The following is a 17,432-nucleotide window of genomic DNA, read 5'->3' as shown; positions in this document are numbered from 1 at the left end:
GGGTGTTCATTACGCGGTCCAAGGCGTGTCCGATCTGGTTGATACGATCCTCTTGACCGCGAAGACGCTCCTCCATGATGTCGGTGGGTGCTCCTGCTGATTCCATATATGGTGTGTAATTCTGTCAAGGGTTGCTATGGTAGGTGTGGTGTGGAATCAGGCGCAGGAGGCAGAAGTAAAGTCCAACAAAAATACTTTAGTAGAATTCACAATGAATATCCACAACCAGCCTGGAGGCGAGAAAAGCGCGCACAGGCGTAAACAAACGGGCTCAGTAAACAAGTGCGTAATCCACTCCTAAACAACAAACAAGGAGGAAAGCACACAATAGCGCACCAAAATACATGTAGCGCAGCAACACGACATGGAACAATTACACACAACACCTAACTAACAACAAGGAAACTAAATAGGGTGCTAATTGAGACATAACACAAAACAGGTGTGACAAACAGACAAAACCAATCAAACAAGAAACATAGAGCGGTGGCAGCTAGTACTCCGGAGACGACGACCGCCGAAACCTGCCCGAACAAAGAGGAGGGGCCGCCTCGGCCGAAACCGTGACAGTCATGCTGAATGCTTAAGTGATGATGTCTAGTAGTTATAATGTTGATGGTCATGCTGAATGCTTAAGTGATGATGTCTAGTAGTTATAATGTTGATGGTCATGCTGAATGCTTAAGTGATGATGTCTAGTAGTTATAATGTTGATGGTCATGCTGAATGCTTAAGTGATGATGTCTAGTAGTTATCATGTTGATGGTCATACTGAATGGTTAAGTGATGATGGCTAGTAGTTATAATGTTGCTAAATTAAGATTTAGAGGAGAGTATGTACACGTAACGTAAAATGTTATTTCTTTAAATAAACATGTTAAACATGTTCTCATATTAAATTATTAACATATATCGCTTTTTTACTTACAAGAATAACAAATGGACATATTAATAAAACAGCAACAATGTCATTTAACAAGGTCTATCAGCCTGAATGTGATTAGATACTGAAAACAGTGTGACCTGCAGTTGGACACAGACAGAGGGCAGAACAGTACTGAGAGGACACTCACACTGCACGCCACACGCAGGCACACACACACACACACACACACACACACACACATACACATGTAAAGTTCCCAATTTTAATGTCCGATAAAAATGCAGATATATATTTCCCCCACCACCTCTGAATAACTCCTCACACTGATGTCACACACAGACAGCATACATAGAAAAAAAGGTCCCTATATGGCCATCGATGGCCGGTCACAGATGTCAAAGCCTCAGTAATGCTCTAAGATCTATGTGCAAATTCAGAGGGTCCAATTTTGCATCTGCTAAAATAGATGATCAATTATATCTTGAATCGTTTAAAACGGATGGGAAACAACCATGTTTAGATTAGAAACTAAGGCTGGTGCAAGTCACGTATTGGCCAGTGTTGTGTTCATTTGACAGTTTCCCCATTCACTGTGGTTGACTGATAAAGAATTTCACAACCATAAGTCACACAGACGCAGGACAGTCCAGGGAGAAGACAGGTACAGATATACATTAGAGTTGAGGTTAGAAGTAGAAGTTACTGTATTTGACCACAAGTGTGTTAAGATGTCAGAGGGAGTCTATGAAAACTCAGACAGATTTGAAGACGGAGAACCTAATGCAATGAAGAACACGGACATTGATGACCAATTATATGGCAACTTAAGAGCCTTCAAGCCCAGTCCAAGAGATGTTGCTTCAGGTAAGATTGCACACACACACACACATTACACACACACATTACAGGTGAGATTATCCTGTAGTACTATAGCTTTATTTGTCCCAATCCTGGATGATGCGTTAAAACATATTTCCAAAGTTCTTACTTGAATAATTTGTGATTCAGTTCATGTTCAGTGGTGGAAGAGACCCTCTGGAGTTGCTGCAGTGTCTCTGGGGCTGCTGTGTGTTCTCCTACTGGCTGGGATCATAGGCCTGTCTGTCTACTGTAAGTTTAGAATGTTGTCAATGAGACTTAAGAAGACGACATAATCATACTTAATCATCAATGGTGTGGTAGTTACATGTTTGATTAACTTTTACCTTTTACTGATGGAGTCATTGGTCATCATGACTCAACTGAGAGAATCCAGCTACACCACCCTGACTGAAGAGAGAGACCAGCTACAGACCAGTTACAGCCTTCTGACTGCAGAGAGAGACCAGCTACAGACCAGTTACAACAACCTGACTGAAGAAACAGACCAGCTACAGACTGAGAGAGAGATTCTTAACAGGAGGCTTACCAATCTCAGTGAGTAAACCTACAGTAATACATTATCATTAATCCCACACACTTTATAGTGTGTCTGTATTCTTTCATTAAGTGTTTAGTGTGATAAATTGAAGGGAATTCATGTTTTCATCTTGTAGAACAAACCTGTCCTGAAGGCTGGCAGAAGTTTGAATCCAGTTGGTACTTCCTGTCTACTGAGACTAAAGCCTGGAAGGAGAGCAGAGAGGACTGTCTGGAGAGAGGAGCAGACCTGGTGATCATAAACAGTGAAAAGGAACAGGTGAGAGAGAGAGAGAGAGAGAGAGAGAGAGAGAGAGAGAGAGAGAGAGAGAGAGAGAGAGAGAGAGAGAGAGAGAGAGAGTGAGAGAGAGTGGTGAGTGAGTGAGTGGTGAGTGAGTGGTGGTGAGTGAGTGAGTGAGTGGTGAGTGAGTGAGTGAGTGAGAGAGAGAGAGAGAGAGAGAGAGAGAGAGAGAGAGAGAGAGAGAGAGAGAGGATATGAGTGTGCAGGGGGTAGATATGATCAAACGTATACGGTGAGGGAAAAAAGTATTTGATCCCGTGTTGATTTTGTATGTTTGCCCACTGACAAAGAAATGATCAGTCTATAATTTTTAATGGTAGGTTTATTTGAACAGTGAGAGACAGAATAACAACAAAATAATCCAGAAAAACGCATGTCAAAAATGTTATAAATTGATTTGCATTTTAATGAGGGAAATAAGTATTTGACCCCTCTGCAAAACATGACTTAGTACTTGGTGGCAAAACCCTTGTTGGCAATCACAGAGGTCAGACGTTTGTTGTAGTTGGCCACCAGGTTTGCACACATCTCAGGAGGGATTTTGTCCCACTCCTCTTTGCAGATCTTCTCCAAGTCATTAAGGTTTCGAGGCTGACGTTTGAAAACTCAAACCTTCATCTCCCTCCACAGATTTTCAATGGGATTAAGGTCTGGAGACTGGCTAGGCCACTCCAGGGCTTATTGTGCTTCTTCTTGAGCCACTCCTTTGTTGCCTTGGCTGTGTGTTTTGGGTCATTGTCATGCTGGAATACCCATCCACGAACCATTTTCAATGCCCTGGCTGAGGGAAGGAGGTTCTCACCCAAGATTTGACGGTACATGGCCCCGTCCATCGTCCCTTTGATGCGGTGAAGTTGTCCTGTCCCCTTAGCAGAAAAACACCCCCAAAGCATAATATTTCCACCTCAATGTTTGACGGTGGGGATGGTGTTCTTGGGGTCATAGGCAGCATTCCTCCTCCTCCAAACACAGCGAGTTGAGTTGATGCCAAAGAGCTCCATTTTGGTCTCATCTGACCACAACACTTTCACCCAGTTCTCTTCTGAATCATTCAGATGTTCATTGGCAAACTTCAGACGGGCCTGTATATGTGCTTTCTTGAGCAGGGGGACCTTGCGGGCGCTGCAGGATTTCAGTCCTTTACGGCGTAGTGTGTTACCAATTGTTTTCTTGGTGACTATGGTCCCAGCTGCCTTGAGATCATTGACAAGATCCTCTCGTGTAGTTCTGGGCTGATTCCTCACCGTTCTCATGATCATTGCAACTCCACGAGGTGAGATCTTGCATGGAGCCCCAGGCCGATAGAGATTGACAGTTCTTTTGTGGTTCTTCCATTTGCGAATAATCACACCAACTGTTGTCACTTTCTCACCAAGATGCTTGGCGATTGTTATGTGAATTATTTAACAAACTATTTTAGTGTCTCTGTGCGTCTCCCAAAAGGTTGTAAGTCTTTTGGGATTTAAGTAACGGCCAGAGTCCCGGTCTGCATAGTCAGAGATATTTATTCATTGAGAATTCTGAAACAAAATGGTGGTACAATCCTTTTATACACATAAGTCATACTAAAAATCCTGTCACTGTTCTTATCTTTTCCCACTCCTTGCTCGGCCAGGTGCAGATATCGCATCCTCCCTAAATTGGGAGGCCCCTTTATCTTGGTTTAGACAGTTCTCCATTGTTGTCTGGTCTAACTCTTACTCACATTGCTAAATAGTAGCTCAATGGTAGCTTACTCACACATTTCTAACACATTATACACAGTTTCAGGGTGTAATAATTAGTCATTAATAATTAATCTATCAATCCACCCTTTGACTAAATATTACGCACATACAAAATATATGTTGTTATAGAAATAAATCACACAAATTGAAGTATATAATTTGGTTTGCATATAAAAACATTAAAAAGTGTCTCATTCAATACAGGTTCATCAGGGGTTACCCCATGATTAAAAGAGTCATGTTACTATTTAGCAATGGTACCTAACCTGTTTACCCACTATCTGGAAACAACAGTCTAAGCCTATAGTGAAGAACATTTGCTTCATCACATCCTGCAATATTGATTAATTAGTACATCATACTTAAAACGAGACTTTAATACACAAAAGTCATTACAATAACTTTTAAACTAGAGATTTGTAGTTCTAGGTTAACATCCAATCACAGCTCTTCGTTAGAATTTCACTGCAACCTTCACACATTAGAACTAAGAAAAGTTTCATCCAGTCTCAAACTCTCTGAATCGTCGTCATCCTCCACCAAGCCTGGTAGGTCATATCCTTCATTCCTTAGGTCGGAGTCCGGGATTGGGCCGTATCTCACCATCTGTTGGTAAACTGCCTTCTCCATCGCCTTGCTCACCAACCCTCGGACACAGGGAATAAGACAACATCCACAAAGAACAAGCATACCCACAGAAGCTATAGCTGCACCCAGAATAGTTACAACAATAGTTTTCCATTTACCAAATATGTTATCAAACCAACCGTTTAGGGAGCTATCAATACCAGAGTTCTCAGCCAGTTCGTTCGCCAGCGTGGTGAGTCCCTGAAGCGCTTTGGTCACGGACCCGTCCGGTGCTGTATTGTTGGGGATGAAAGTACAGCACATAGATCCAAACAGAACACAAACTCCGCCCCGCTCAGCCAAAAGCATATCTAAAGCTATTCTATTCTGCCATGCCATTAAGCTAGTTGCTGCTGTCTGCTCAGCCAATCCCTTTATTGCATCACGAGTGTGGTTTATAAATCTTTTGCTGTTTATAGTAAATATAATTTATCCAATCTACGTTTTTATTAATTGTTGACCACCAGAAAAGACTTGATTCAAACCCAGCTGCGATCTGATTCCTAGCTTTGAATTCTTCTGGAACCCCTCGAGGTACTCCTATCCCATCAATATACAGTGGGGAAAAAAAGTATTTAGTCAGCCACCAATTGTGCAAGTTCTCCCACTTAAAAAGATGAGAGAGGCCTGTAATTTTCATCATAGGTACACGTCAACTATGACAGACAAAATGAGATTTTTTTTTCCAGAAAATCACATTGTAGGATTTTTTATGAACATATTTGCAAATTATGGTGGAAAATAAGTATTTGGTCAATAACAAAAGTTTCTCAATACTTTGTTATATACCATTTGTTGGCAATGACACAGGTCAAACGTTTTCTGTAAGTCTTCACAAGGTTTTCACACACTGTTGCTGGTATTTTGGCCCATTCCTCCATGCAGATCTCCTCTAGAGCAGTGATGTTTTGGGGCTGTCGCTGGGCAACACAGACTTTCAACTCCCTCCAAAGATTTTCTATGGGGTTGAGACCAGGACCTTGAAATGCTTCTTACGAAGCCACTCCTTCATTGCCCGGGCGGTGTGTTTGGGATCATTGTCATGCTGAAAGACCCAGCCACATTTCATCTTCAATGCCCTTGCTGATGGAAGGAGGTTTTCACTCAAAATCTCACGATACATGGCCCCATTCATTCGTTCCTTTACACGGATCAGTCGTCCTGGTCCCTTTGCAGTAAAACAGCCCCAAAGCATGATGTTTCCACCCCCATACTTCACAGTAGGTATGGTGTTATTTGGATGCAACTCAGCATTCTTTGTCCTCCAAACACGACGAGTTGAGTTTTTACCAAAAAGTTCTATTTTGGTTTCATCTGACCATATGACATTCTCCCAATCCTCTTCTGGATCATCCAAATGCACTCTAGCAAACTTCAGACAGGCCTGGACATGTACTGGCTTAAGCAGACGGACACGTCTTGCACTGCAGGATTTGAGTCCCTGGCGGCGTAGTGTGTTACTGATGGTAGGCTTTGTTACTTTGGTCCCAGCTCTCTGCAGGTCATTCACTAGGTCCCCCCCGTGTGGTTCTGGGATTTTTGCTCACCGTTCTTGTGATCATTTTGACCCTACGGGGTGAGATCTTGCGTGGAGCCCCAGATCGAGGGAGATTATCAGTGGTCTTGTATGTCTTCCATTTCCTAATAATTGCTCCCACAGTTGATTTCTTCAAACCAAGCTGCTTACCTATTGCAGATTCAGTCTTCCCAGCCTGGTGCAGGTCTACAATTTTGTTTCTGGTGTCCTTTGTCAGCTCTTTGGTCTTGGCCATAGTAGAGTTTGGAGTGTGACTGTTTGAGGTTGTGGACAGGTGTCTTTTATACTGATAACAAGTTCAAACAGATGCCATTAATACAGGTAACGAGTGGAGGACAGAGGAGCCTCTTAAAGAAGAAGTTACAGGTCTGTGAGAGCCAGAAATCTTGCTTGTTTGTAGGTGACCAAATACTTATTTTCCACAATAATTTGCAAATAAATTCATTAAAAATCCTACAATGTGATTTTATGGATTTTTTTTCTCAATTTGTCTTTCATAGTTGACATGTACCTATGATGAAATTACAGGCCTCTCTCATCTTTTTAAGTGGGAGAACTTGCACAAATAGTGGCTGACTAAATACTTTTTTTCCCCACTGTATATCCTTTCATCAAAGGATCCCGGGAGGAGGTCTCGCTTTCTACGTGACAACTCACCAGTCTCTGACACGTTTGATTGTTTGATGAGAGTGAAGGGCATTACCAGCTGAGCTAGCGCACAGGTTCCTGTCCAATTAGTATGTAGGTGAGGCCACAGTCTGTCATCACCACACAACCACCAGATGTCAGCACGGGCCTGGTTTTGGGTCCTAAAATCCTTTGGCTGCAACAAAGAGGAGAGATTAGTCATGGTCTCTTTAGTTGTGACATTCTCTGTGTGGGAGCAGGAGCTAAGATGCCCTACCCTGTATCCTATTTTATCAGTCCTAGAGAAACAATTGTAAGACTCCCCTGAGACTTCAAACGGAGGTAACCTAGGTCGGGGTGACTTTGTTATCGGGGGATACAGATAGTGCAAGTTACTACAAGACTCCTTCACCACATTCCCAGGTGGCTTGAACAATTTAATCATGCAAGATAAACCTGACGGAGAGTTAAAGCCCGTCAAGGGGAACGGAGCAGTTGTTAACCTTGGTTTGGCTGTCCCACAGGCATAACAGTCCTCTTTAGACATAGTTCTTACCGTATACTGAATCCATTCCAACCACAGGTTAGGATCCCTATACCCCGTCTCCACCTGTACTACTTCCTTCAGGTCTATAGTTTGCACTATCTTCACCACGGCCCCGGTCTCACTACCTCCCTCAGAGAGGTTTACTCTATAGGGTGCCCCAGTTGAAGAGGATATCTCACTTGTCAGGTCTGTAACATCTGCTGGGTTGATTACTACCCAGAAAGCCACTAATGGGTCTCCACAACATTTGCGGTCAAATCCTATGTACCACATTCCCTCATCCGTAGCCTTTACCTGTTTTAGCGTAATTCGGACTTTCAGACAGTACCTACCCTTATATGGGTCGCACTGCCATTTCTGGTAATTCCCTACTTTCACAATACTCCACCTGTCCTTAAACTGTGTATGGAGATTGACATATCCCCCTCGCTCGGTATGAGCAACTACATGGTCCCAGGATGTACATGGTGACATACATATATATCTCCCATCCTTTATGATACTACCAGCCAGTAGTCCCCAACTTCCCAACTGGTCCGCAAAGACCTCAAAGGTGATGTCCTTCCCTACAGTCCCTAGTACTTCCCCTTTCCCTACGTCTAGCTGTCTCCTATGCCTTCGTAGACTGTGCTCAGGTAATATTTTATCAACGTGTGTTAGGTTAACTACTACTTCTGGCGGATCAGGAGGGTTTGAGTGTGTTAGGAATATGGCCCCCACAATCAGACAGCTACCTGCCGTCAGGAGACCTGTGAATCCCCACCCTCGCCCTGAGAACATGTCAGATGCCAGAGGCCAACCCATTGCTTTACCTTCTATCGAACTCACACAGGGATGATCAGACAGGGTAAGGGAATCTTCGTTAAGGAGCCAACCCCCGAGCCCTAGTGGTGATCGGTTCTTTCTCCTAACTCTGTGTTTGTTCGTCAGGTGTAGCTGGGTTTACCTTTTTACAGTGTGTGACATGCACCCAGGTGGATCTTTACGCAATTCTTACAGCGAAGAACGTCACCAACAGGACCTGATATGGACCTTCCCAACGGGGCTGCTTCCAGTCTTTCTTCTTCAAGGATTGGATCCACACCCAGTCACCTGGTTGGATGGAGTGGGTTACCTTCTCCTTTAGTTCTCCTGTGGGGCACAAAATCTTTGACATACGTGTTTGGTTAATGAACAGTCTTCTCATGTGTTGTGCCAACGTGTCTTCTACTTCTATGTCTGCCTGTTCTGGCCCTGCCAACTGCGGCATCCTGTAAGGTCTTCCAAACACTTTCTCAAAGGGGGACAATCCATTCTTATCTGGCGTTATTCTGATAGTCATTAGTACGATTGGCAGACGTTGTACCCAATTCCTTCCTGTGCTCATGTGAGTTTTTCGTAATCTAGCCTTAATTGTCTGATTCATGCGTTCGATAAGTCCAGCCGATTTCGGGCTATACGAACAATGCTTCTTCATGTTTATTTGTAACTTCTGTCCAATATTATATATTACTTGATTAGAAAAATGGGATCCATTATCAGAAAAAATAGTTTCTGGAAGGCCGAACCTTGGTATTATATCCTGGCATATTGCTTATGCTACTGTTATAGCATCTGCCGAGGAGGTAGGGAAAGCTTCTACCCATTTAGTGTATTTGTCTATTATAGTCAAACACCACTTCTTTCCCTCACTCCTGGTCAGCTCTATAAAGTCCATTTCTAATTGTTGAAAGGGGTACTTAGCCGGAGGGTACTCACCTAGAGGTGCCCTTTGTCTGCCCTGGTGATTACTTTGAGCACAGATAACACATCTTGAACAAAAGTTTTTTAAATAATTTGTAATCCCATATGCAACAAAGTGTTGTCTAATCTGCTCTACCATCCCTCCGGTTGACACATGGCTCTGCCCGTGTGTCAATATTGCAGCATATCTAAACAGTGATTTCGGGAGAATTGGTAAGCTATCTTTGACCCATATTCCCTCCTTATTTACTGCGCCTTGCTTTACCCATCTGTGAACTTCCTTAATTGGGGCCCTACTGTAGCTCTCTATAAGTAGATCTCTGTCTATCGAAACTTCCTCTTTTGACAGCTGACTGGAACCAGAGAAGTGTTTTGACCCAGACATGTGGGCTCCATCTCTCTCTATAGAATTGCTGACTCTGTGGCCCCAATTTGACTGCTGCTGCTGCATGGGTGTCATCATAAAGAAACCATTTCAAGCCTATTGTCCTTTCTGTGGTTTTAAACAGAGCTTCCTCATATTCTTTACTAGGGACAGAGTGTGTATTATACCACAGAGTACAATGTAAGTCATCCTCAGTCATTTTAGGTGAGTCAGGTACTAGGGTTTTAGTCAAGTCTACTAAGGTATTTGGTATGTCTGAGTTACCTCCCCTCAACAGGTCCTGGCTATACCAATAACATGGTTCCCCTTCACCACTTACAACCATATTATCCTTTATCACATGAGCCTGCATTCCCCTCACTGTCGGTCTTACTTCTATGTTTAACTGCGTCATCGCATCTCTTCCCAATAGATTAACAGGACACTGTACTGAAATCAGTACATGCAGAGTAGCTTCACTCCCTGTCTTTACATGTTTCAGTGTTACTGGTGCAGACAGCTGTTCAATACCTTTATGACCAGAGGCTGATCGCACTATAATTTTTTCTCCATAAATGTCAATTCCCTCTGGTGCATTATCTTTACAAATACAGGTTCGGTCTGCCCCAGTATCACAGAGAAATGTTATCTTTTTACCCATTACTGTCAATGTTAGGTATGGTTTCTGTTCCTGTTGTAATGCCAAATCTACAAGAGACAGATCAAACACCTCCAGTTCTCTCTCCTGCTTCTCCTGATTTCTCTCTTCCTCCCACTCTAGTCATGCCTCCTCTTCTTCCTCTGATTCTGGCTTTCTCCCCCTGTCTCTTCCTCCTCTGCCTGGATTATACTTTCCTCCTTTTCCTCTCTTCCCCTTCTTCTTACAGTCTCTTGACTGGTGCCCTTTCCTTCCACAGTGATAACACGGTTCCTCACATTCTCTAGCAAAATGTCCAGATTTGTCACAATTGAAACACTTCCATTCACTCCTGTCTCCACTATTACCGTTGCCTCTCTTCTCTCCTAGGTTCTTCCAGTCTCTCCTGCCTCCCATCTCCCCTGGGACTGCCACTAGGTACTCAGCTCCCTTCACTTCCTTTCTCTTGTTTCGTTCCTTTACATTCTGTTCATGATGGATTGCATAACGTTTAACCTCAGCTAAGGTAGCCGTCCCCCAGCCAATTAGGGTCTTTTTTATTGTTTGAGAGATTTCTGGCCTCATTCCACTTAGGAAGGCAATCTTTAACTGTTGGTGATACGGACCCTCTGGTGCCCCTGGTCCTGGATCTATTAGCCCACTGTTTGCATTGAACACATCTCTCAGTCTCTCTAGGTATTGACTAATAGTCTCACTGTCTCCCTGTTTACACTCATGGACCTTGGAGAAGTCGGCATGTCTGTGATAATATTCTCTTAGATTATCACAGAGTTGTGCCAACTTATCTCCATAAGCCCCTCCTTCTGCCCACTCTAGGACCTACGCATTCCCGTCTCCGCGAACCCAGTTCCCTCTCACTGCTGCCCAGTCTTTTAACACTATCTGTCTGACTGCCCTCTCTAGTTCCCCTGTATTCAGCTTAAAGCTGGCGGTCAGCCCTTCCATATCTCTTCTGAACTGGTGTACCCCCGTCTTGGGGTGGGGTATCCCTTCCACTGCTCTCACTACATCTCTCTGGGTCCATGCTCTGTATACTTGTAATGTATCAGGCTGGTTGTCTTCTCCTGCTCTGGGGTTTGGCAGGGCTATTAAGGGATAGGATTGCTCCATTTTACCCTTACCACTGCCAGCCCCATCTGATTCTTCCCCTTCCGACTCATCATTCCCCTTTCTCTTGGCCTCAGCCCTGTGCCTCTCTAGCTTTTTCCTTTTCTCTTTCTCCCTTTTAGCCTCCTGTCTGACTTTCTCTGCCCTTGTCCTGTACTCCTCTACCTCTGGCTCTTCCTCACCTTCATCTTCCCTTCCTCCTCCAGCCCCTTCTTCCTCATAGGGAGGTGGGGCCGGTGGGGGGTCGACATTATTCCCCTGCACTCTCCTTCTCCTCCCTACGTATTCATCATCTGGATTTTCTCTCCATGCCTGGTCTGCCAAGTTTGGATGTAACCTTTCTGCCCTCTGCTCTGGGGGAGGCACGGAGACCTCAACCTTCACTTCTCTTTCCCTCTCACTCACTTCTCTTTTGTTGCTGCCTTCTTCCCGCTTTCTAGCTTCTACTAGCCACACCCTGGCTGTTTCTAAGCTCTCTCTTTTCTGTTTCTTTAGATCAGTACCACAATTTACATGCATTTGTTTAATCATGGATTCCAGTTTAATTACATCAAGTCGCCCAGTAAAGCCATATTTCTTTCTCCAAATATGCCCATAATACACATTTCGTTTGTCTCGCATTTCCATGAATTTCTCGTCCCCAGTAAATTCTGGGACCTCTTGTGAGGATTTGTCCCCCATGGTTGGTACTGTTAAAAATCCCTTAGCCACCTCTTCTATATAACAAGTCAATTTAACAAGTAATACAAAACAGCTTCACACTACAAAACCTTGAATCACCCCTTTCTGTATATGTAATCTTGACTAGTCCCCCAGAATTATCTCATACTTTACGGAGGATTTTATCCCCACAATGTAATCAATTTCACCAAGTAATGAATAAAGACTACTGACCTTATCCTTGCAGCCGAGATTCAATGTAGGTTTGGATTCCGTCACAGTCTCTGTCATTAATCAGGTGTCCTCTGGCCTGTTATAACCCTTAATGTCAAAGGGCAGGACTTTCTATTTACGAATGTATCATTCGCCCGTCGACGGTTTTCAGAGTTACCTGGAATGACAGAAACAGGGTATTGGAGTCCGGCTCAGAAGGACCAAGCTGTTATGTGAATTATTTAACAAACTATCTTAGGCGGCCTGTATTTTTCCACTATACACATCTTGTAAACACACACACACCTCGGCTCAGCTCATGTTTTTCTCTGCTCTCCTGACCATCACTGTTCTTATCTTTTCCCACTCCTTGCTCGGCCAGGTGCAGATATCGCATCCTCCCTAAATTGGGAGGCCCCTTTATCTTGGTTTAGACAGTTCTCCATTGTTGTCTGGTCTAACTCTTACTCACATTGCTTACGTAGCTTACTGGTCCTACACTCACACATTTCTAACACATTATACACAGTTTCAGGGTGTAATAAATAGTCATTAATAATTAATCTATCAGCGATGTTCTTGTAGCCCATTCCAGCCTTGTGTAGGTCTAGAATCTTGTCCCTGACATCATTGGAGAGCTCTTTGGTCTTAGCCATGGTGGAGAGTTTGGAATCTGATTGATTGATTGCTTCTGTGGACAGGTGTCTTTTACACAGGTAACAAACTGAGATTAGGAGCATTCCCTTTAAGAGTGTGCTCCTAATCTCAGCTCGTTACCTGTATAAAAGACACCTGGGAGCCAGAAATCTTTCTGATTGTGAGGGGGTCAAATACTTATTTCCCTCATTAAAATGCAAATCAATTTATAACATTGTTGACATGCGTTTTTCTGGATTTTTTTGTTGTTATTCTGTCTCTCACTGTTCAAATAAACCTACCAATAAAATTATAGACTGATCATTTCTTTGTCAGTGGGCAAACGTACAAAATCAGCAGGGGATCAAATACTTTTTTCCCTCACTGTAGGTATATATATATTTATCTTTCTCAACAACAGACATTTCTTATCAACCTCAAGAAGAGAGTCTGGATTGGACTGACTGACTCTGTTAATGAGGGGACCTGGAAATGGGTGGACGGCACATCACTGTCCATAGGGTGAGATATGATACCTAATCTGTCAATAAGGCTCCAATTTTCAGTTCATTCAACCTTTTTCGATACAGGTTATTGTAATTGTTGATAGCAGTCAGCAAATATATCTGACTGTTTTTAACCCTGTAGGTACTGGTATTAACCATGATATCTGACTGTTTTTAACCCTGTAGGTACTGGTACTAACCATGATATCTGACGGTTTTTAACCCTGTAGGTACTGGCATTACCATGATATCTGACTGTTTTTAACCCTGTAGGTACTGGTATTAACCATTATATCTGACTGTTTTTAACCCTTTAGGTACTGGTATCAACAACAGCCTGATAATGGTGGTGGCCATGCAGAATATGGTGAGGAGGACTGTGCTCTCATAGAAAAAGATCGGAGTCCTCGTGAGGCATGGAATGACTGGCAGCAAACTCAACTGGATTTGTGAGATAGTGGTTTAACATCACAATGACAACATACTGTAACACATACAGTAGCCTACACTGCACACAACTTCCTCTCTCTCTCTCTCACACTCTCTCACTCTCTCTCTCTCTCTCTCTCTCTCTCTCTCTCTCTCTCTCTCTCTCTCTCTCTCTCTCTCGCTGTCTCAAACCTACAAACACACTTATTGTTGCATTTGTTTATAGTATCATATTAATAAAAGTCCTACTTATTTCCTGTTTGTAGCTTCCTGTGTACCAGCAGTTATGTTTCACACATCATCAGATACAACATGAAGTTAGTACATTTGACTGTAAAGGAATGTTGTAGACTGCATCACCAATTAATTAGTGTAGTAGAGATATCAAAGGGTATTAAATGATGTTTCTTAATCATCTTTGACAGTCAGTCTTTGTTGTCAAGTTACACATAAGCACAATATTAAATGCTCATATTTGACTGCTGTTCCCCTATATGGGTCCCGAAAGAGGGAAGTGAAGTGGTTCAACCAGCTGTCACTCAAAAACTACTCAACCAATCAGGTTCATCAAGTGAGAGGAGAGCCCTGGTTAAGTCAATATCCACTTGGAGCAGTCTGTAGTGTCACGTCTATTGTATGGACATTATAATGACCCAGGTTTGTAGTCCTGGACCTCCTGAACATGTTGGTGTATATTTGGGAGTAAACAGAGGGTCCAAATCAGCAGAAAGGTGAAAGGAAGGAGGAGTTCTGGAAACTCCCTGAATTATCTTGGGGCTGTTACATATGATATTTAATATATGTTAATAGCTAGACTTTGTTCTCCACTTCCCCTCTATTATCTATATCTTCCTGGTATGATAGTGTCCTGTCCATCATCACAAATAGCAAGTCCCATTCCCTGGGCAGGAGGACTGTGTTGAGATATACTCTGGACAAGATGACCATGTAGAGACATGGAATGATTTTATATTGTGCCACAGAAAATGGTTGCACACGTGCACACAAGTACGTGCACAAGTATGTAAACTTGTTCTATTTTTTGTATTAGCATAGCCACAACTACCCATGTCATTTTGTTGATACTTCCCTAGAGTTAACACCTACAGCAGTCACACTGACAGAGAAACACAGATGACTCAGAGACAGAGATATCACTAGAAGCAGAGATTTAACGTATAATAGAGCTACATCAAAGAAAGACCCAGGCATTGTTAAAGATGTCAAAGGTCATCTATGCTGAGCCAGATATGAACAACAAGGTCAAGTTTGACAGAGGTAAGATGGAGGAGAGGATTGTGGATATCTACATCAGTGCAGACACACTGAGAGACGGTGAGACCAGCACCAAGAGAGAAGAGACAGCAGACACTGCTGCTAATAATGGACCAGGAGACCAGCACTCAGGTAACACAAATACACACAGACACACACACACACACACACACACACACACACACACACACACACACACACACACACACACACACACACACACACACACACACACACACACACACTCAGCCCTATTAGAGGTGAAGGTCCAAGGTCCCTCCCCTAGGATTGTGTTCTCCAATGTGTTTTGAGAAGGAGGGGAGGACAGAGGTTGCAAGGAGGAATTGAGGAAATATTTTCAGTTGGTTCCACCAGCCAAATTCTACACCATAACTCTCCCTCTCTCTCCCCCTCTCTCTCTCTCTCTCTCTCTCTCTCTCTCTCTCTCTCTCTCTCCCCCCTCTCCCTCTCCCTCTCCCTCTCCCTCTCCCTCTCCCTCTCCCTCTCCCTCTCCCCTCTCTCTCTCTCTCTCTCTCTCTCTCTCTCTCTCTCTCTCTCTCTCTCTCTCTCTCTCTCTCTCTCTCTCTCTCTCTCTCTCTCTCTCTCTATCAGGTTTATGATCACCAGGGCTGCTCCTCTCTTCAGACAGTCCTGTCTGCTCTCCTCCCAGGATTTCTTCTCAGTAGAGAGGAACAATTATTCAAGTAGTCAAAGTATTATTCTGTGTGTCTCAGTTGATAAAAGCATCCCACTGGGCACAGACGTCAGTTCAGTTTTTATTTACACATGATTCAGTTGTCAGCGTTAGTAATGTAAGGTGTGTGTGTGTGTGTGTTTTTGTATGTGTGTGTGTTCCTCTGCAGATGGAAGATCAATATTCTACAGGCTAGCTGCTGTGTGTTCTACAAGTCACTCTCAACATCTCCCTGAGGATGGCTTTCTTTGAGTGAGGATGTGTCCCAAATGGAACCCTACCCTCTTTAAAGTGCACTACTTTTGACCAGGGCACATAAGGCTTTGGTCCAAATGACTGCACTATATAATAAATAAGGTGCCATTTGGGATGCATTCTAGGAGCTTCTCTTTTCTTTCTTTCAGCCCGCTCCAATGAAGAGTTAGAGGACAAGCATGGCTGGAGGGAGTTAACACCATGTTCCTCACACCAGTACTAAGCTATATGGAATTGTTTTAAGAAGGTCGTACCGATAATCATTTTGCTTTTTGATTTCAAATTTTAAAGGAAGTTTGTTCTGAAGTGTCTGTCCTATATCTGAAAGATATAAGAAAGATCAGGAAATGTTTATTATTTATTTTTACATGTTCAGTGCATTTGGAAAGTATTCAGACCCCTTCACTTTTTCCACATTGTGTTATGTTACAGCCTTATTCTAAAATTTATTAAATAGTATATTTGTTTCATCAATCTACACACATTACCCCATAATGACAAAGCAAAAACAGGTTTTTAGAAATCTTTGCAAATGTATTAAAAATAAAAAACAGAAATACCTTATCTACATAAGTAGTAAGACCCTTTGCTATGAGACTTGAAATTGAGCTCAGGTGCATCCTGTTTCCATTGATCATCCTTGAGATGTATCTACAACTTGATCGGAGTCCACTGGTGGTAAACTCAGCTTATTGGACATGATTTGGAAAGGCACACACCTGTCTATATAAGGTCCCACAGTTGAGAGTTCATGTCAGAGCAAAGACTAAGCTGTGAGCTCGAAGGAATTGTCTATAGAAATCCGAAATAGGATTGTGTCGAGACACAGATCTGGGGAAGGGTAGCAAAACATTCTGCATCATTGAAGGTCCCCAAGAACACAGTGGCCTCCATCATTCTTAAATGGAAGAAGTTTGGAACCCCCAAGAGTCTTCCTAGAGCTGGCAGCCCAGCCAAATTGAGCAATCGGGGGAGCACTACATATGTCCACAAAGTCATAAAGACCTTCATGTCTGCACATCAGTGGCGGCCGGTGGGAGGAGCTATAGTAGGACAGGCTCATTGTAATGGTTGGAATGGATTTCATGGAACAGAGACAAACATGTGGTTTCCATGTGTTTGATGTGTTTGATACCATTCCATGAACGGTACACACACACACACACACACACACACACACACAAACACACACACACACGCATGAGAATGTACACAGCTCTACCTTGGATCCCCACAGGCCCATTTTCATCTAAAAGTGATGCT

At 43.1% G+C, this 17,432-nt stretch overlaps 1 protein-coding gene and 1 long non-coding RNA gene across 2 annotated transcripts in view; both read left to right on the top strand.

Annotated features, from left to right (window-relative positions):
• The first annotated feature begins 1,531 nt into the window (after positions 1–1,531).
• LOC121562117 (C-type lectin domain family 12 member B-like) overlaps positions 1,532–17,432 on the top strand; it is a 73,440-nt gene continuing 57,539 nt past the window's right edge. The window contains exons 1-2 of the mRNA XM_045216536.1: positions 1,532–1,750; positions 1,895–1,996. Of these exons, the coding sequence (XP_045072471.1) occupies positions 1,615–1,750; positions 1,895–1,996 (238 nt within the window). The 5' untranslated portion in view covers positions 1,532–1,614. The remainder of the gene's footprint in view (positions 1,751–1,894; positions 1,997–17,432) is intronic.
• On the top strand, positions 2,211–13,522 carry LOC123485553. The gene is made up of 3 exons (XR_006659048.1): positions 2,211–2,302; positions 2,422–2,564; positions 13,432–13,522. It is a non-coding gene; the product is annotated as an uncharacterized LOC123485553 (long non-coding RNA).

Source organism: Coregonus clupeaformis, unplaced genomic scaffold, assembly GCF_020615455.1.
Source record: "Coregonus clupeaformis isolate EN_2021a unplaced genomic scaffold, ASM2061545v1 scaf0735, whole genome shotgun sequence".
Taxonomy (NCBI): Eukaryota; Metazoa; Chordata; class Actinopteri; order Salmoniformes; family Salmonidae; genus Coregonus; species Coregonus clupeaformis.
This window is presented reverse-complemented; position numbering and strand designations above follow the sequence as displayed.